General features: G+C 42.7%; 1 protein-coding gene across 1 annotated transcript; it reads right to left on the bottom strand.

Annotated features, from left to right (window-relative positions):
* Window positions 1-12,380: 12,380 nt before the first annotated feature.
* On the bottom strand, window positions 12,381-19,812 carry LOC149310877 (actin, alpha skeletal muscle). Its single transcript, XM_089529939.1, has 7 exons — window positions 19,721-19,812; window positions 16,922-17,062; window positions 15,574-15,898; window positions 14,805-14,966; window positions 14,132-14,323; window positions 13,825-14,006; window positions 12,381-12,824 (listed from the first exon to the last, which is right to left on the bottom strand). The coding sequence occupies exons 2-7, from the start codon at window positions 17,048-17,050 to the stop codon at window positions 12,681-12,683; spliced, it is 1,134 nt and encodes a 377-aa protein (XP_089386065.1). The 5' UTR covers window positions 17,051-17,062; window positions 19,721-19,812; the 3' UTR covers window positions 12,381-12,680.
* Window positions 19,813-20,041: the final 229 nt, after the last annotated feature.

Below are 20,041 nucleotides of genomic sequence, written 5' to 3' on the forward strand. Positions count from 1 at the left end.
TCCAGTTTTCCCCTGTGTGATGAACTCCATAGCTGTGTTAGTCTGGAATTTATTGTTGTTTATAGAATCATAGCATCACAGAGTTGGACGAGACCCCAAGGGCCATCCATTCCAACTCCCTGCCATTCAGGAACACAGAATCAAAGCACTCTCAACAGGTGGCTGTCCAGCCTCTGCTTAAAAACCTCCAAAGAAGGAGACTGCATCACACTCCAATGGAGTGTGTTCCACTGTCGAACAGCTTTTACTGTCAAGAAATTCCTCCTAATGCTGAGGTGGACTCTCTTTTTCTGTAGTTTGCATCCATTGCTCTCTGTCCTATTCTCTGGAGCAGCAGAAACAAGTTCACTCCATCTTCAATATGACATCCCTTCAAATATTTAAACAGGGTTCCAAATATTTAGACTCCCAGAACTGGACACAGTATTCCAGGTGAGGCCTGACCATAGCAGAATACAGTTTCACTATTACTTCCCTTGATCTAGACTCTATACCTCTGTTGATGCAATCAAGAATCACATTAGCTTTCTCAGCTGCTGCATCACACTGTTGACTCATGTTCATCTTGAAATCTATGAAGACTCCTTTCACATGAACTATTGTCTAGCCAGGTCATGGTGTCTCCCATCCTATATCTGTGGATTTTTCTGCCAAGGTGTAGGACATTCCGTTTCTCCCTGTTGAAATTCATCTTGTTAGCTTTAGCTCAGCCCTCTAATATGTCACGGTCATTTTGAATTTTAATCCAGTCGTCTAGGGAATTAGCAACCCTTCCCAGTTTGGTATCATCTATAAATTTAATCAGCATGCTCTCTATTCCTTCATCCAAGTAGTTGATAAAGATGCTGAATAGCACAGGGCCCAGTAGAGATCCCTGTGGCACTCCACTAATCATCTGTCTCCAGGATGAAGAGAAGCCATTGCTGAGCACCCTTGGGTTTGGTCAATCAGCCAATTACAAATCCACCTAACAGTAACACTTTCTAGGTCATATTCTTTGCAAGAATATCATGGGGAACTTGATCAAAAGCCTTACTAAAATCAAGATGTGCTACATCCACAGCATTCCCTTCATCTATCAAGCCTAACAAGAGTCAACCAACACGGGTTTCTCAAAAACAAATCATGCTAGATTAATCTGATTTTTGAACTCCCACTAGGGAAAGCACCTTCTCAAAAAAAAAAAAAAAAAAAAAAAAAAAACCTGATTAGTTTTGGCCCTCATATGTGCAAAGGATTGAATGCAGACTGGGCTTCTGTTAAACTCTTTTGCCCATGGCACTGAATCTCTCAGAGTCAGTGTGTTGTATTGGTTTGATTGTTGGACCTGGACTTCAGAAGGGTTGGAATCCCTGCTCAGCCATGGAAGCCCTCTGGGTGCCCTGGGTCAAGTCACACACTCTCAACTGTAGAGGAACGCAAAGTCAAACCCCCCTAAACAAATCTTGGCAGAAAGACCCAAGAGTAGGGTAACTGTCAGTCAGATTCAACTTGAAGGCACATAAGATTTAAATTTAAATTAATGTGTAAATTTACAGCGCTTTATAAATAAAGGTTAATAATAATAATAATAATAATAATAATAGCAATAATAAATTGAAACCCTTCCTCATTTTCACTGCCTCTAGGGAGTCATTTCAATTCAAGGCTGGCCAAAGTCATTTTGTTGCCTGAGGCAAAGGACAAGATGCCAGTTCCTCCTGATTCCATTTACAGAAACCAACCGGATTGGCACAATTGGACTGTGATGGGGCAGATTAATGTTTAGCATTATGATAGGACAGACTGTTCCATTACCTCACCTAAAGGAACCAAGTTATTTTATGAGAAACAGGATTGGCTGTGCAACGCACATGTCTCTCTGTCATTCAGACCCTCATTGCCTCTTCCCACTCCAATTGAGGAAGCCACTTCAGCCTGGGTAAAACCAGATATTATGCTTATGCCATGGTTAGCTGGCTGAGGGTGGTGGGAGCTGTTCTCTTGTAACTTCCTTATTGAGAGTCAGTGTAGTGTCATGGTTTGAGAATTGGAGATCAGGGTTTGAATCCCTGCTTGGCCATGGAAACCCTCTGGGTGATGTTAGGGAAGTCATACTTTCTCAGCCTCATAGGTAGGCAAAGGCAAACTCCCTCTGAACAAATCTTGTCAAGAAACCCCCATGATAGGCTTGCCTTAGGATCAACATAAGTCAGAAACAACTTGAAGGCCCACAACAACAAACTTCCTTATTGTGAGAATTCCACTGGCTGCAATTCACAATTCAAAGTGTGTGTTATGACATATAAAGCCTCTATAGCTTAGGCTATTTGACAAAATGTATCTCCACATATGAACCTGCATCTGTTTTGAGATCTTCTGGGGAGGCTTGTCTCTGGATCCTGCAGATATATCTGGTGGGAATACAGGGGAGGGCCATCTTTGTGATTGCTCCAGAATTTCAGTTAGTCTCAAAGGTGCTACAAGATCCTTTTGCATACTGTTTTAACTTTTGTCAGTTGTCTTGAGTCCCAGGTGATGCAAAGGAACAGAGGAGGAAAATGGGAAAGAAGAGAAAAACTGGGACATTTTAAAAGCAGTTGGAAGAGTGGGAAGGCAGAGGATTAATTGGATCATCCCTGCCAAATCAGGACACTTGGAGGATCTGCAATAACAATAAGAATAGTCTTAACACACGTGGAGGGTACCAAGCTTCAGGAGGCTGCCGCGTTATCTCTGGTTTGTTCTTTTTAGCCCATTTGATATGGAACACAGCCATTATGCAATTTGGGCTGCTGCCACACTGTAGAATTAATGCAGCTTGACACCACTAACTGTCATGGCTCCATCCAATGGAATCCTTGTAGTTGTTGTGTACCAGAGCTTTTTGACAGAGAGGGCTAAAATCTTACAAAACTACAAATCCCAGAATTCCATAACATTGAGCCATGGCAGATAAAGCGGTGTCAAACTGCATTAATGATCCAGTGTAGATGCAGCTTTGGCACTTCCTAGTTTATGTTTCATCATAACAGAACCCTTTCACTATCCTCAAAAACCTACTTGCTAAGTCAAGGGTGAACTAAAGCAGTAAAAGTGCAGCATGGTATCTAAATATAGCGGCCTTTTGAGTGCATGTATTAATTGCTTCCAAGGAAGAGCAAACTCCTCTTTCATCTCTCCAAGCCAGTTCCTGGAAGGGATTATAAAAATGCATGGAATACTTTTGGGTAACAATAGCATGTGGCATGCCTGTGGTGGAGATGGACACTGATGGAGGCTTTTGACATTCCAGACCTAAATATTTCATTCCCTTCCTCAGGCAACATTCAAGTCACTAAAGAGGGTCTCTGCCCACCTCCAATGTTTCCATCCTTTAATAGCAGAGAAGATAACTGGGAAAAGGTATTGCTAGTCTTTACCTATCTGGCTTTGTTATTCCTATTATTTCTGGGTCATAAGGACACACCACGGTAGGATCCTGTCATTGCAGAGATTCAGATTTTCCCACATTACCTGTCATTTTGGGAACTGATGGCTCTTTGGCATAGAGGCACACAAGCCAGGGCAGGGCTGGGTGAATTATACCAGCCAGCACCCAAAATGGCAATGCTTTCAGGCAGGAGCAATGAAAAGATGGCTGGCTCCAAGGCTACTTTTACAGGCTCCACAAAATCCCCAGAATTCCAGAATGCCCAGTCCCTCCCATGGCCAATTGGTTTGGGGTTTTGGCAAAAATATAAATTGTATATGATCAGTACATTTGCATTAAAACAACATGTGGGGATGGGGTGTGTGTGTACCTAGTTTGACCCTTCCAAAACAAAATGAACAGTGGACATCTGTGCCTTTCTATTTTTGGCTTTTCCATTTGCCATCATTTTTTTCAGGAGCAGATACTGTCTACAGTGGGTAATGGATAGTGAAACCTTGATGGCACCCATCCCCTGGGAACTTGCCCACACTTTGCATGAAGAAATATGCAAATATGCAAATTTCCTGGCCTGGGGCCCAACCATAACCCCATCTAATGAGGGATTATGGGATTTGTAGTTCAGCCTCGTGTCTATTTCCAGCAATCTGTCAATCTTTTCTTTTTGCTTTTACGGATATTCATGGCCTGTGGAAAACAACAAACCAGCTACTGGCTCTTTCTCTCCTTTCTGTTCATCTACAACGGAGCAAAGGGGCATATTTGAGATCATGGTGGTTCACATCACCCTTCTCCAGCTTCAGTTTTATCTTTACAAGAACCCTTAGATGTAGATTAAGATGAGAAAAGAAGGATTATCCTATGGTTACCCAAGCGCTGTGGTTGAGTGGGGGATTGCAGCTAGCAATGGAGAAACAGAATGGATCCCAATTGGCAAAGGGGTCAGGCAAAAAGGACAAACAAATAGGTCTTAGAACAGATTAAGCCTGAACTCTCCATGGAAGGCAAGATGACAATACCGATGCAGCTGACTTTGACCACATCATAAGAAGCATGACTCATTAGAAAAGACAATAATGCTATGGAAGATAGAAGGTAGTAGAAAGAGATGTAGACCATATGCCAAATGGATAGACTCAATCAGGGAAGTCACAGACCTGGGTTTTCAGGACCTGAGCAGAGTGGTGGAGGACATGGGGTCTTGGAGATGTCTCATCCATGGGGTCGCCATGAGTTAGGATCACCCAAAAGCAGTTATAACAGTGCCTTAGTCCTTGCCCATTACTCTAATCACTTATATCATCCTGCTTCTTACCATTAACAGCAGGCAAATCACTTCAATGTGCTATTGTGTTTGCATCTGTTGCCTAAAACATCCCCAGGGGCAAGGGACCCTTTCACACTAGATAGCTATGGCACAGGGATGTGCCTTCAACTGTCATTATAACATCTCATGGAATCCTGGGTTGGTAATTTGGTGAGGCACTAGAACTCTCTGGCAGAGAATTCCTCCCTCCCTAAACTTAAAATCTCAGGATTCCCTCAGATGGAACTTTGGCAGTTAAAAGTGGAACCGTGTCGCTATAATTGTGTAGTGGAAAAGAACCCAAGCACAACAAATCCCAGGAAGGAAGGAGGGATGTAGAGCAGCAAGAGGAGCACATCTCACCTTTCTGGGTAAGCCATCCCTGTCCTTTTCCAATGTCAACAGTCTGTAATGCTCACCCATTCATCAGAGAAGCACACTCATGTGAGACATTTGTTCCACTTCTGGGTTTCTGGCTTCAGTACTCTGCAATGCAAAGAGACAACCCCCTGTGACTCCTTCTGCTCAGCTGTTGCACCAGGGACACCCATGTTGAGCATACTGTTTCTAAAAATGGAAAACAGCGAATGGTAGCTCACAGAGAGAACACAGTCATCATCAACAGTGCATTCAGTGGATTCCCTCAAGTCCAGACCTTTCTTTCTAGCTAGAGAGATCCCTTATTATAATAGCTACAGCATCCCCTCATCTTAAAGATGGAGACAGATCCAGAGAACCTTGGCAGGTGAATATTGGCACAACACTTTACTTGGGCCAGCAGGGTAGACTAGGTGCATAATGCATGTTTTCATGAACCTTGTTCTCATTGTGAGCCTTCAATATACTTCTGACTTATGCTGACCCTAAAGCAAAACTATTATGAGGTTTTCTGGGGTGGAGAGTGCATGACTTGCCCAAGGTCACCCAGTGGGTTTCCATGAGTGAGGAAGGAATTGAACCCTGATTTCCAGAGTCATAGTCCAATGCTCAAACCACTACACCACAGTGGTGTATGTTCCCATAAAGCTACAATTAACAACAATGCATGAGAAAGTGGTGTGAGAGAAAATGTACTAGAAATAACTAGAGATAAAAATTTCTCTAGATGTTTCTGAATAATCCCTTGAATTGGGCCAGGATATTTTGATGTTTCTATCAGCTAAAACAATGGATGCCAGTTTAAAGTGGTCAGTCCCAGACTCCTTGCATTGTTACAGAAGAGGCTTGGACTTCGCATCAGTCAAGCTGTGTGTATGGCTTCATTGCTGCCATGAAATAGATTGTGCATCCAAGCAAGTCTTCATATTCAGTGTTGCTGCCCAAAGCAAAGGAAAAGAGGGTAGGCAAGTGGACTAGGCTGTTTTACTTCACCACTGCTTTCCTCAAATCATATTTGAGGCAACAGCCTAATTTACAAGGCGCAGGACTGGACAAGCAGTGTAGTGCAAATGGCTCTGGCTTTCAGCAGTGAAAGCTAAGGAAGTTAGGACAAATGACTTGATGGGTGGGCTATCACTGCTGTCATCCAAAATCTGCTGCCTGAAGCAGCTGCCTCACTTGGCATAGAACATATGTGCCGTACCTCACAGGTGTGGGTCCTCCATACCTGCTGGATGGTAACAGAACCTAATGTTTCCCCAGCAGTAAAAAATTGGTAATGAATTATAGCACCCTTTAGAACAGAGCAGAGGAATTTGCAGCTCTCCAGAGCTCCCAGACTTCTTTACCAATTGCTATGTTGGCTAGGGATACTGGGAGCTATAATCCTCCTATAACTGGAGGACCACAGGATTCCTACCCTTGCTTGAGAAATATGATCATCCCTCTAAGTAACTCCAAGTAACTGTATTAATATGCCACCAGCAGAATGTTTATTTAACAAGTCAGATATAGTATGGCAGCAGGACTTTAAATATAGAGAAAGCTGAGTTTACAAACCATGAAATGTGACTCACAATGGAAGGTGCCTGTGCGAAGCTTTCTTGGACACTGGTTTCCGCCATCATCATCATCATCATCATCATCATCATCATCATCATCATCATCATCATCATCATCTCCAGAATGTTTGTTTAATTTTCCAGACCATTATTGTTCCCCAAATTAGTTAGGGAATGAGAGTGGGACATGCTGTTCAGTTTACAAATTAAAAAGGCAAGACACAAGAATGAAAAGGGAGAAGGGAGGTGGGAGGTGAGCTCTTTGAGGTCCAGAGCAAACAGATGGGCTCTGTGTGACCACAGCCCTTAATGGCCAGGAGAGTTGGTTGGCTGGCGCTTGATCTCTTGCCTAAATAGCAACTGATGTGCCTTTGTTCTGTTGGTGATGGACGGGGCCACTTGATTTTGCAGTCATGGCCAATGAGCAGTTGGAAGGTCTTAATGGTCTTTCTGGAAGAGAGAGGCCAAGCATTTGCTCCTTCCCTGGCTCTTGCAGGTGGCTTAGTGTGACCACTTAAGGCATTGCCAAAAGAAGGACACAAAAGAGGATATGGACTTGTATGAAATCTGCATGTGCTTCATTTCTAATAATAGGGTTGGTTGGTTATTTATTTATTTATTCAAGTGTTTCTATCCTGCCCTCTGTTTCATGATCTTGGGGAAGCGTACAATCAAATCAGCTTAAAACAATGGAAGTGATAAAATGATTTTAAAAGGCTAAAACTATATGGAACAATCTGACATGTTAAAAGCAGATTAAATCTAGTTAAGATAAGTTTAAACTATTTAAAACCATGCCAGTGTGCAGATTTGTATTAAAACCAATTAAGCCCCAAAGGCTTTAGTGGATTTAGATGCAAATTTAGAAGTAGTGACTCTAATTTAAACAGAAGCAGAGTATCCCTCTCACTGTAGTGGAGGAGACTGAGATCAGGGGTGCGTGTGTGTGTTCAGTCTGCTTTTGTCCAGGTGCTAACTGCGGATGGACAGTGACAAGTCTCTTTTTCATTGTCCTCCACCTTGAGGCTGGGCAACCTTTCAGACAGAAGACACTTTTGAATAAAGGGGTTCCTCGGAGAGGTCTTCACATAGAAAACTGCTTTGTGAAGCAGAGCTCATGGCCACCCTTTTTGAGCTGAGTAGGTTGCCCCCTTGCTATGATGGAGTCCTCCCAAAGATCTAGATCCTATGGCCAATGACATTAGCTAGTGTGTGTTCATCTTCCTCAGACAAAGAATCTTACTGTTCTCACAGTGCTGTGATGAGGCTCTTCCAAACAACATCTGCATCGAAATTATTTTGTTTATGGAATAATAACTACATATAATTCTAGTTTATAGAATGTAAATTATATATAACTACAAACTATTTGAAATACCATATCTCCTTATATAAACCAGGGTGTACATTAAGATCCGTAAGGGAGAGCTTTCTCGTAGTCCTACCACCCTCACCCTCATAGGCGCAGTTGGTGACAACTTGGAACTCCTTTCCATGAGTGGTCAAGTAAGCCCTCTCCCTACTCTCTTCACCAACAGCTGAAGACATTCTATTTAGACAGGCTTTTGGTGCATGGATGTTATTTATGCAGTATGTTTGTGTAACTGTTGTGCTGTTGTTAACATTTTAATGTTTTAATTTTTAAAAATGGTTTTAATAATGTCTTGATTTTAACTATGATATTTTATTACTAGTACTGCTATTGTTGTTAAATGTCCTCAGGTCAACCTCGCCTCATGAAGACCCTGTAGATGAGATATCTACAAGACTCCCTGACCTCCACTGCTCTTACCATGTCTTTCAGGCTCAGGCCTGTGGCCTCTTTGATTGAATCTAACCATCTGGCATGTGGCCTTCCACTCTTTCACTGTCTTTCATCTTTCCTAGCATCATTGTCTTTTCCAATTATTCATGCCTTCTAATGATGTGGCCAAAGTATGACAGCCTCAGTTTAGTCATCCTGGCTTCCAGGGAGAGCTCGGGCTTGTTCTAGAACCAATTTGTTTGTCTTCTTGGGCATCCATGGTATCCTCAGCACTCTTCTCTAGCACCACATCTGAAATTAGTTTATTTTCTTTCTATTGGCTTTCTTCACTGTTCAGCTCTCACATCCATAGGTGGCGATAGGAAATATGATGGCATGGAAGAATCTCAGTTTGGTGTTCAGAGTTATATCTTTATACTTTAAGATCTTGGCCAGCTTTTTTTCCCCATAGCTGCCCTTCTCAATCCTAGACTTCTAATTTCTTGACAGCAGTCACCATTTATAATTAATGTTTTAGCTGGACCTTTTAAAAATTATTATAAGCTGTCTTGGAACCCATTTTGGAAAAAAGACAGCATCTAAGTGGAGTAAATAAATAAATAAATAACTCAAATTAGTTTATCTCTTCTTGTCTCCGCAGCCTTTTTTGAAGTCAGTCTGATTTTATTGGTGGACCATAGAATTACATAATCTTATTACTATTCTTATCATCCTTCCCAAGTCTAGAGGACATCACTGGTCAAACGGATATATATGGAATGGAAGGCAGCTTCAGCCTATAAATTATTTGAACCTCAGAGGACATACTTTGTGCCAACAGATACAGGAAGTAATATTAAAAAGATGGTATATGATATTCATTCAGCAGGAATGTTGGTCTTCAGAATTCTCCATTAAGGCAATTAAAATAAGAAAAGACAGAATTCAGCCAACAGTGTTACGGATGGAGTAAAATCAGCATTTATTTTGGCTTCTGAGTTCTTACTATTGCAAAATACACTGACATTTCCAACAGTGCTCCTCCAGAGGTTTAGAGGAACACTACTGTTCATTTGGGTGGTGAAATTTCTGTCTCAATTTTTTGGAAATGTATGCAGGCATCCTTGGCAGTGAAAAAACAGCCTTCAACATGGGTTGTATTTTTTTCCTACGCCAATCTAGCTCTGAGGCAGATGAATCACTATGATTACCTTGCCACCGATATTGCAGATAGTGTGACTGAGGCTGAGAATGAAATATGTGCTTAAGACCACAAGTAAATTCATGGCTGAGGGGAAAGCTGAACCACTTCCTAATTTCCAGTTCCATCTTTTGGCCACTGACCACTACTCATGTTTCTAATCTGCACTGCAAAAATAATTCAGTTTGACAACACTTTAACTGCCATGATTCAATGATATGGAATCCTGGGATTTGTAATTTGTTGTGGCACCAGAGCTCTCTGACAGAGAAGGCTAGATATTTTACAAAATTACAAATTCCATAGCATTGAACCATGGCAGTTAAAGCAGTGTCAAACTGCATTAGTTCTGCTGTGTAGATGCAGCCCATATCTAAATTATTGTTTACTCCTGTCCTGTTGCTGATGTATTCACTGAAATAAAGCTTTTGTTTTTACTGTACTATGAGCATTCACAGTAGTTATTCCTTTTTAAAAAAATTAACATCATGCTCATAATACTAGCGCACTGTTCTCTGCTAGCATAAACACCAAATATTCTCTCATCCAGAGCCCTGTCACCTTTGGGGACATTTCCTGTCTGTGAGGCGCACTGTTTAGAAGGAATAACAGTGTAAAGGCCTCACAGTTTTGTTCCTTTCTGCACTTTTTCAAAGTTGGTTTGGCTCTCAAATACTATCTGTCTCTGGCATACTCTGTGTTACTTCATGAGAATGCATAAAGGAGCATGTCATTGAAAAAATCTCCTGCAGAATAAGCTCTGCTGAAGCGAATGAGAGTTGCAGAAGAGCGTAGCTTCTGCAGGATCTGCAGGGGACAAGTTTCATCTCATTGAAACCAAACTGAATAAGTTTAGACAGCAATATTTAATTCCTCCTCCTGACACTGAACAGAGTGTGAAAGACATTAAGCTTTCTTGAAGGTATCATGTTTCCAATTTTATGTCACTGGACATCTGTTGTATGCTATGTTTCCAGTAAGGCATTCCAAAAAGCTGGCTTGATTCATTGCTAAACATGACAGTCCCAGCTTGTTTGACTGTGTCCTTGTGTTAGTCTCATCTGGCACAGAGCCTATGTGCTGCACCTGCTCTCCGCTTTTTTTCTGATGTGCTGTCCCTAAGCTGCCAAGCTCCTGCCACCATGTGAGGACTGCCTACTTACACTGCAAAAGAGCTGAAAGCAGGCTTTCAGCTCAGAGTCAGCTGGTCTGGCTGTTATCACCTGGACTTGGTCCATCTCTGTTATTCCCTGCTCCCCACCAGCCACTCTTTTACCTGCATAGTAGATGCTAAGACTACTATGGGCACCAGGCATCCTGGGCAGAGCACCAACAATTATTTTAGTGGACTGCAGCTTCCAGAATCCTCCAACTAGCACAGCTGAAGGGATGGGATACTGGTAGTCCAAAATGTAACTTTTCTAAGCTTTGGCTCAGAGCTATCCAGTTCCATATTCATGTGTGGGATACAGTTTGCGGTTATGAGATTGGATTACACTAGTTATTGTAAAATAGGTGCAGACAAGGGTGGGATAAGGAGCAGCTTCATCCTGATTGGGGAAAGGCTGGGAATGTTTTTGAATGAATATGAACTGGTAAGATTTTTTATTATCCATCCTTGTACGTCAGTTAATCCGGTGGCCTCCAAAAAGGGAGTGCAAGTCTGATAATTCTGACCATAACCATGCTGACTGGGTTTATGGAGTTCTCCAACTCATCTGGAGAAAGCAAGGCTAGTAAAATGAATATGAGGAAGAAATATATGAGGAGAGCTGAGTAGTAAGATGATCTGGGATAAATTTACTCCCCTTAATATAGCCAAGAGTGTGAGTGATGCTGTCCAGTTTAGACTCTTAACTGCCATGTTTTACACATTACTTTGCTCAGAGTCCTTGAGATAAGATAAGGTTTCAATCAAAACACCTTAGACTTACTTCAGACCTCTTCCACTTATTGACCTATCATAAAACTGGAAAATGAGAATGTCTGATGTAATTCCTTCAGAAGGAATGGCAAAAGAGAAGGAGGAGGAGGCAATAGATGGGGAACTGAGAATCCCTTTGCAAATTAAGCATACTATGCTAATCTGTCCTGACCTCTGGGTTTTTTTTAGGGCCTTGGTACAGCTAGGTTTGGCACCCAGTAGCTGAAGAAAATGCTGGAGCTGAGAACTAGGGTGTATATTTTATGTATGTAATATTTTGGGTTCAGTTCTTGGCATCTTTGACACTAAAGGATCTTGCATAGCACAGCTTGGACAGGCCTTTGCTGAGCTTCTGTCAGTCAGCATTGTTAGAGAAGTGGAAGTGTTGGGCTGATGCAGTGCAATGAAGCTGTGGATATCCTTAAATTGGAGCTTTGAATTCTGTAGATGAATAACTTTTCTCTTAATGAGGAGCTGTTATATGGAAGTCCTACACCTGAGTGTTTATATTATGTACCTTTGTAGAGTGTGATCACAAGTTGAGCTCCTTCCATTGTGTAGCATGACAGGCGTAGACACCAAAATTCTCTTGACATTATTTGTCTTTTTAATAATCATTTTATCTTTAAAATGCGCTACGCGTTTGTGCCTCTGTGTATGTGTGTGTTGGAGATTTTTGTAAGTTGAAGTCTTTCTGTGGTAAGATATAAAGTAAGACTAAGTAGCTACCATGTAATAATACCTTTAAAGTACTAATTCCCCGCCCCCACTTGAAATGAAAGCCAAAAGGAGTTTTTAAAATATAACAACCCACAGCATTTGAGAAAGCAATAAAACACACCCAAGCCAGCTGTATTGGGGCATGACAGAATGACTGATGATTTAATGCTTCTTGAAGTTTTTTCTTTTTTGGTTTCCTTCCACAGGGCATGGCTTGAAAAATAACAAAATGAGGTAAAATAAATTAATTTTATGTACACTTTACATACACTCAGTGTCACATGGCATCTGCAGCAACGGTTACAAAGACATTGTTACAAAATAGAACGTTAACATGGCCACTGCAGGTGTTCAACACCCTGCAAATCACAATGTCGTCATCCTGAGAGTAGTTAGCAAGTAATAATAATGGTGATCCTTTCTGTAAACATGTTTAGAAGCATTTGCGGTGGACAATGGATGGGCCGGCTTCATCGTATTCTTGTTTTGTGATCCACATCTGTTGGAAGGTGGACAGGGAAGCCAGGATGGAGCCACCGATCCAGACAGAGTACTTACGCTCTGGTGGGGCAATGATCTGCAGGGAACAAAAGGAATGGTTTAGTTGGAAAGGTGGTGGCAGGCAGGGAGAGGATGGAGTAGTGATAGTGCAGATTCCCAGAGCTGGGAAGCAATGAATCACAAGCAACCTGTTAGGATTTATTCTTATTTGCAGGGGAACAAGGAGGGAACAAAACTCAACAAGGAGGGTAGATATTACTCTACCAGAGTAACAATCCAGAGTTTCAGTCTACTTTTAAATGTTACTATAAAAAGGGTATTTTAAAGGAATTTGTTATGAACATTCTAAGTGTTACGCCATTCAGTTATAAATTCCATATTTTTAAAAAATGAAAGAAGAGGTGAGTAGCACAAGTTACTTTTAATACTACAGGAAGTAAAAGCAATTAATTATATTTCCAACACCACAGTGAGTAAAATTAATGAATTACTTTAAAAATGTATTTTGTCAAGCTCAGGGTAGCACCTCTTCCACCAATGGGGTAATAATTACTTGGATAACTGTAAGAGGACAACATGTAAAAAGTGCACAGGAATACTCTTACATCCAGTGCCCTACAAATGAAGTCCCCTCATCTATACTCTCTTGTCATAATTGCTGGCTGCCACTGGTACTGTATTAAAGTCCCATTGTAAATTAGGTTGTGTCACTTGGATTATATTATTTTCTAAAGAGAGAGCAGGTGTATGTAAAATGAACCTTCCCAGACGGACTCTTATGGCAATTACATTGTTTAAAATATAACCAGGTGGCTTGGGTAAATTAGAAGGACTGGTTAACCATTCAACGTGAATCCTGGGAAAATATGAAAACTAAAGTAGAGCAAAGAGAAAACAATAGGTCCAGTCTAGAAACATAAGATTTAATTTTAAATCCTACTAAAGGCATTGGAGTGTGTAAAAGTTAAGTCTCAGTGCTTTCAGTGAGGCTTAGTTGTCATTGACATTTGCTAGATTGGGTTAGTCTCAGATTTAGTCATACTTAAGAAGAGACACATTGATGGAATAAAACCCACCTTGATCTTCATTGTGCTAGGAGCCAGAGCAGTGATCTCCTTTTGCATGCGGTCAGCAATACCGGGATACATGGTGGTACCACCAGACATGACATTGTTGGCATACAGGTCCTTCCTGATGTCAATATCGCACTTCATGATGCTGTTGTAGGTTGTCTCATGAATACCAGCTGATTCCATACCTGGTGACATTGAGAAGTTAAAGGAATAGAAAAATGAATGAAACTACCAGCAGCACATACCTGCAGACAACTCCATAGGAAAGAGATCTCTGACTGAATGGTGAAAATGCTTGAAAAGAACATACCAATGAAAGATGGTTGGAAGAGGGTCTCTGGGCAACGGAAACGTTCATTGCCAATGGTGATGACCTGCCCATCAGGCAATTCATAGCTCTTTTCCAATGAAGAGGAGGAAGCAGCAGTAGCCATCTCATTCTCAAAGTCCAGAGCCACGTAGCACAGCTTTTCCTTGATGTCACGGACAATCTCACGTTCAGCTATCAGAAGAAGAAGAATTTAGCAACCTGCCAAAGGAGAATCCTTTCCCAGAGCATCCAATCAGCAGAGAAAGGAGATGGACACAAAATGAATGGATATCTGCCACTAGAGGGAGAACACATGCTAGGGTAGAGAGTCCAGCCCAAACTATTTTATGAATGAAGCCAATAGCATAAGATGTGTTTCCTGTGGGTTTTAACTTTATAGTTCCACAGATCCTGGCAGCATCTACCAAGTGGAGAAATGTCAGACTTTGATACATGAGCCTCTAGGCTCATCCCGTGTTCAGTGTGCACAGCCAAATGCCTGCCTAGAAATTACTGTAAAGGCATCTGCTAAAGTTTCCAAGCAACAAGGGTCAGTTAAAGGGAAGGATGATCTGTCATCACAAAGCGTATTTCTGGTTCTAAATCTAGGCAAGGAAGGGTAAGTTCACCTCCTGGTACAATAGCTAAGGACAAGAGAGGTTGCACTCATTACCGGTGGTGACAAAAGAGTAGCCTCTCTCAGTCAGGATCTTCATCAGGTAGTCAGTGAGATCCCGGCCAGCCAGGTCCAAGCGCATGATGGCATGTGGGAGAGCATAACCCTCATAGATGGGCACATTGTGGGTGACACCATCACCAGAGTCCAGCACAATACCTACAGAAGGTAAAAATAAATTAATACAAAGCTTAATGACATTCACAACAAACCTGCTTTCAGGTTTGTAGTGGCAGATGGACACAGAACATACATAGGAATGAGGCTAGATGAGGCACAGTAGCCACAGTGACAGTGTTAGCAGGCAAGTTTACTCTTTTCTTAGTGAAAGCTCCAGCTAAGTATGAGTATGGAGGACTCCTTACACTGTACTGCACAAAACTATTCATGCCAAGGGATGGGTTCTTTCCTCCTGTTGGTGCACTGATAAAAGTCTTACTGTTTAGAAAACAGAGAGCCATTAAGGCATGTAGAAAATATGGATGCAGATGGTCTGTAAGTAACAATCCTTGAAGTTGTGGATAAAGCTGTGAAAAGCTACTCCCTAAAACATTAGAGCTACTACCAGTCAGTGTAGTTAACAGAAAACTAGGTGGACCTTTGTGCTAAGGCAGTTTCTCAGGTGGATAAAATCTCAATTGGTAATTATATTTCTCTTATTCTAGTGGGACTGTTAGTGGCTCATCCTCTTAGAGATGAATAGTAGCTTGTGAGGTTATCCTGGCACCCTTGCTTTCCTCCTTTCCTTCCTAGTAATGCCACTCACCAGTGGTACGGCCGGAGGCGTAGAGGGACAGCACAGCCTGGATGGCCACATACATGGCAGGGACGTTGAAGGTCTCAAACATGATCTGGGTCATCTTTTCACGGTTGGCCTTGGGGTTGAGAGGGGCCTCAGTGAGCAGAGTGGGGTGCTCCTCAGGGGCCACACGGAGCTCATTGTAGAAGGTGTGATGCCAGATCTTCTCCATGTCATCCCAGTTGGTGATGATGCCATGTTCAATGGGGTATTTCAGGGTCAGGATACCTCTTTTGCTCTGAGCTTCATCCCCTACGTAGGAGTCTTTTTGACCCATACCCACCATGACACCCTGGGAAGGAAGTGGGAAAATGGTTCAGCATCTTCCAAGGGGATGCCCAATCTTACAGAAATGGCTACTATCTTCAATGAGCTATCAGGCTATTCTTATTAAGACTCTGAAACCTTTCTTTACAACAGGGAGCAATGGGCAAAGTATGTGAAGGAAACCACAAACAGCAGCTGCACTGGTTACATTTAGGAGAGCAGCTAACATGGATGACCTCTCTAGATCTAACCTACCTACCTATGGTATCTGGTAGCCCTCTGGATTTTTGTTTTAATCCAAACAAAATATAAATGGATGAACTAAGATGGATATTCCCCATTTCAACGTGCTCCTGGCCCAGGAAACACATCTTAATGAAAACCATAGTTCTGTTGGACAGGACTGGCTCAAGACATTTTGTTACCTGAAACAAAGAGCAAGATGCTACTCCCCCCTAGTCCATGGACAGAAGATGGCTGGCCTGATTGCTGTATCTTTTTTGAACAGTATTGACAAATTAATGTCCTCTGATACATTTGAGGGCTGCAAGACAGATTGCTGGGCCCAGCACAAATTCTGTGGCATAGACAACACTGTTTTCCATTATAGAGGAACAATGCAGAATTAAAGACAAACAGCCAGAAGGCTCTACCACTGTCCCCGGTTATCTGCTACCTGACGCAGTCTCCTCACTCTGCCTCACAGAATGGTCAGCTCTGCTGCTGAAGCCCACTGTGTAGCCTAGTTCTACCTAAATTTACTCAGAAATTTACTCAGAAAGAAGTTCCCCTCAGGTCAGTGGGACGTAATCCCAAGTAAAGATTGTAGACTAAATTTCCCTCCACTCCTTTTTCTTTCTTTTAAGGGAGCAGCATTTAACTTTGGAATTCCAACAGGAACAAATGAAGGAAAGTGGAATGCTGTCACCCAGCTCACATAGTCATCCCTCAGGCCCTCTCAAGGAAAAAGATATCAAATGATAGATGCTAAATCTCTGAACCTGTCTACTGCTAGAGAGGGGCATGGCTAGCAGAAGGGGCAAAATACCTGATGACGGGGGCGGCCAACAATGGAGGGGAATACAGCCCTGGGGGCATCATCCCCAGCGAAGCCAGCCTTCACAAGGCCGGAGCCATTGTCGCATACGAGCGCGGTGGTCTCATCCTCATCACACATGGTGTCGGCTTTCTAAAGAAGGAAGAGAAGCAAGAAGAAGAGTTCACAAAGGGCAGCAGGCATCCGGCCATGAAAGTTTAGGAGCCAGAGGCTACTAGGAGAATTTTAATCTACAGAAGTCTGGCAGGCTTCTGTCCTAGCAGGAGAGGACAGAGTAACTCTGCTTTGCCACCACTCTTTCCTTTAACAGGCAAGGTAACCCCAGAGAACACATTCCACGTTGGATGCAAAATAGATCTTCCCTCGCTTCCCCTTTCACCTCCTTATTCTATTGATCATAAAACCTGGCAAGCTCAAATACCACGGAACAGCTGAATCCTTAGCAAAGGCAGATTAAAATGCTTGGGCTTGAGCAGCTTAATAATATTTACTCAGAATTAAGTCCAATTTACTTCAATAGGACTTACTTCTAAAGTCAATAGGCTTAAGGCTGTAGCTTTACAGTAAAATCCATTGCATGTCAACTCAAGACTATGTTCTACTCAGTTCAGCAGGACTTATTTTTAAGTGTGTTTCAGATTTCAGACTTAGTCTGGAGACCAGGGGATCAGATTTAGATCTAACTTCCTTTTTAGAGTAGGATAGGCCACTCTTTTTGTCTAAATTACTGTATTACTTGGCCAATGTTCAAATACGCCATGTATATACCTGGAATTAAGGGTTTCTCGCCCAAGATCTTCCAAGAAAGTATGTTAAAGGAAGTGCCAACACTTTCAGAGGATGACCCAATGGAGGTATGAATTTGGTCCATTTTATTTCTAAAATTCTATCTGAACTGTGATTACACTAATATTGACAGGACCTGAAAAGTGAGTTACAGCGACATGCATTAGCTCTCAAAATAGGGGCTGTTTCTCTTTACTGGTAATACAGTATGCAAAGTCATCTATGATTTCTTGCTTCCTCAGGTTCTATTTCAAATACATTTACAAACAACGCTAACTAAACGTCTCCTGGATTGTCCTGAGGAGAAGGGGACTCCCTTCTTCTCAGGGTAACCAGTTAAATGCTCCAGCAACCAACTGGATGCTCAGAAGCTGCCAACTGGGGAAGGCCTCTCTTTGTGTGCAAAGCCACTGAAGGCCTTGAAGAACCAGGGAAGGGAAGTATGAAACAAGAATCATTCCAAATAAAACACCCAGTGGGACACCCCCCACACACCGAAAAGTTAACAGTCACCCATACCTCTGTTATACAAATGAGCAAGAAACAGATTTCCTAAGAGCCACCGCAGTGGCTTTCCTTTTCATTGTAAGCGCCAGTGGAACCAGTATGTCCCAAACGATGGGACCATTTTAAAATTCCAGGCACTTACAATTTGCTTGCAGTCATTTCTAGCCCATCCTCTCTTCTGGTTGCTTTGCAGTCTAAGTGGCTAGCAGTGACCTGGCCAAAGTCACACATAAAGTCTGTGGCTGACACAGGACCCCAACCCACATCTGGGATGGGGATCCTATGGCCCTCCAAACGTTGCTGGACTGCAGTTCCCAGCATTCATCCTCACTGGCTTTGCTGGAAAAGGCAGATGGGACTCATCTGGAGGGTGGCAGAACTCCCTTTCTTAAATCCTTGGCTAAGGGACAGGACCTACGGACTTTGCCGCAGTGTTAGAAATATTCATTTGAAAAGAATCATCCAGAATCCCAACAGGTTTAGTATCCTATGCCATGCAAACTCTTCTCTGGAATTGGACAAAAAAAATAATCAAATACAAGCTCCTTTATTTTAAAAACAACCCACTAGTCGCCTCCCAAAAAGTAGGACTTCGCCTCACTTGTTGTTGTTGTTGTGTGCCTCCAAGTCATTTTTGACTTATGGCAACCCTTAGGCAAACTTATCATAGGGTTTTCTTGGTAAATTTCTTCAGAGGGGGTTAGCCATGGCCATCCCTCTCAGGCTGAGAAAGTGTGACTTGACTCTCAAAAAACACAGTTCCAGTCGATCCATGGAAAGGTTGTAATAAAGAAATAAGTTGCCAGTGGCGGGAGGAAATGGATGGTTACGATTATGAAGAATTAAGGGGGAGATTGTTAAAATGTAATGGTTGAAATGTCATAGTTACAAAAAGTCTAGAGCTATTGAAATTACTATCACTGCTCTCCTCATATTTTCTCATTTTCTTAGAAACAACAAGAACAGCATTCATATATATATATATATACACACACGTGCTGTTGTTTATAACATTTTTGTTGTTGTTATGTCCAAGAAACGTTTTCCAAGTTTGTTTCATACAAAACAAGGCAATGTAAGTTAAAAATACATATGTCTCTTGTGAGCCGCCTTGGGTCCCTTTGTGGGAGAAGGCCAGTATTAAAAAACGAAATAAAATAAATAAAAATAAGTAACTAATAATAATAACAACAACAACAATTCAAAAGTATGAATTATAAAGAAAACCCAAGAACCAAAAAGTTCAGCCAGTCCAACCCACAGAGCTGCTGAGGGCTGACTGAAGGCGAGGAGGCCATTCATTCGCTCCCAACAAATGGGAAGAGGCTCTCCTCCTCCCGTTCCCGCCTTTGGGGATGGCTTAGGTCCAGACGGTCCCCCCCCGGGCTGCGTTTGGTAGGCTCCAGGTGTGGCCAGGTCCCCATAGAAGGCTGAGTCCCCTGGGAGGCACCAACCCACTTCGGGGGGGGGGGGTTAGTGTTGCTGGTGGCCACTCACCTGCTGGGCTGGGCTGCTGCTGGTGCTGCTGGCTGTGCAGAGGCTCTGGCTGCTGCTGGCTGCGCGGTGGGCTCCCGGGGCTCCCGGCGGGTTTTATATAGGCTGTGGCCGGGCTGCGGGGCCCTCCCCGGCGCTGACCCACAGGAATGTCTCCATATTTGGGTGTGGGGCAGCCAGCGAGGCCCGGCGGCCCGGCTGGAGCCCCAGAGCCCCTTGGCTGCCCAAAGAAGGAGCGCCTGGCCGGGGCCCAGGGAACGCCGCCGGCCCAGGGCCGTAAAAGGAGAGCCTGGCTGGGCAGCAGCAGCAGCAGCAGCAGCAGGG

This window comes from Sceloporus occidentalis, unplaced genomic scaffold (genome assembly GCF_023333645.1).
Source record: "Sceloporus occidentalis isolate IW3139 unplaced genomic scaffold, rSceOcc1.0.p SCAF_6, whole genome shotgun sequence".
Taxonomy (NCBI): Eukaryota; Metazoa; Chordata; class Lepidosauria; order Squamata; family Phrynosomatidae; genus Sceloporus; species Sceloporus occidentalis.

Coding starts and splice junctions, on each gene's coding strand:
- LOC149310877 (XM_089529939.1), bottom strand. CDS start 17,050: ATGTGTGATGAGGATGAGACCACCGCGCTCGTATGCGACAATGGCTCC. Junction 15,899..16,921: donor TTGGCCGCCCCCGTCATCAG/GTATTTTGCCCC, acceptor CTTCCTTCCCAG/GGTGTCATGGTGGGTATGGG. Junction 12,825..13,824: donor CTAGCACAATGAAGATCAAG/GTGGGTTTTATT, acceptor TGTTCCCTGCAG/ATCATTGCCCCACCAGAGCG.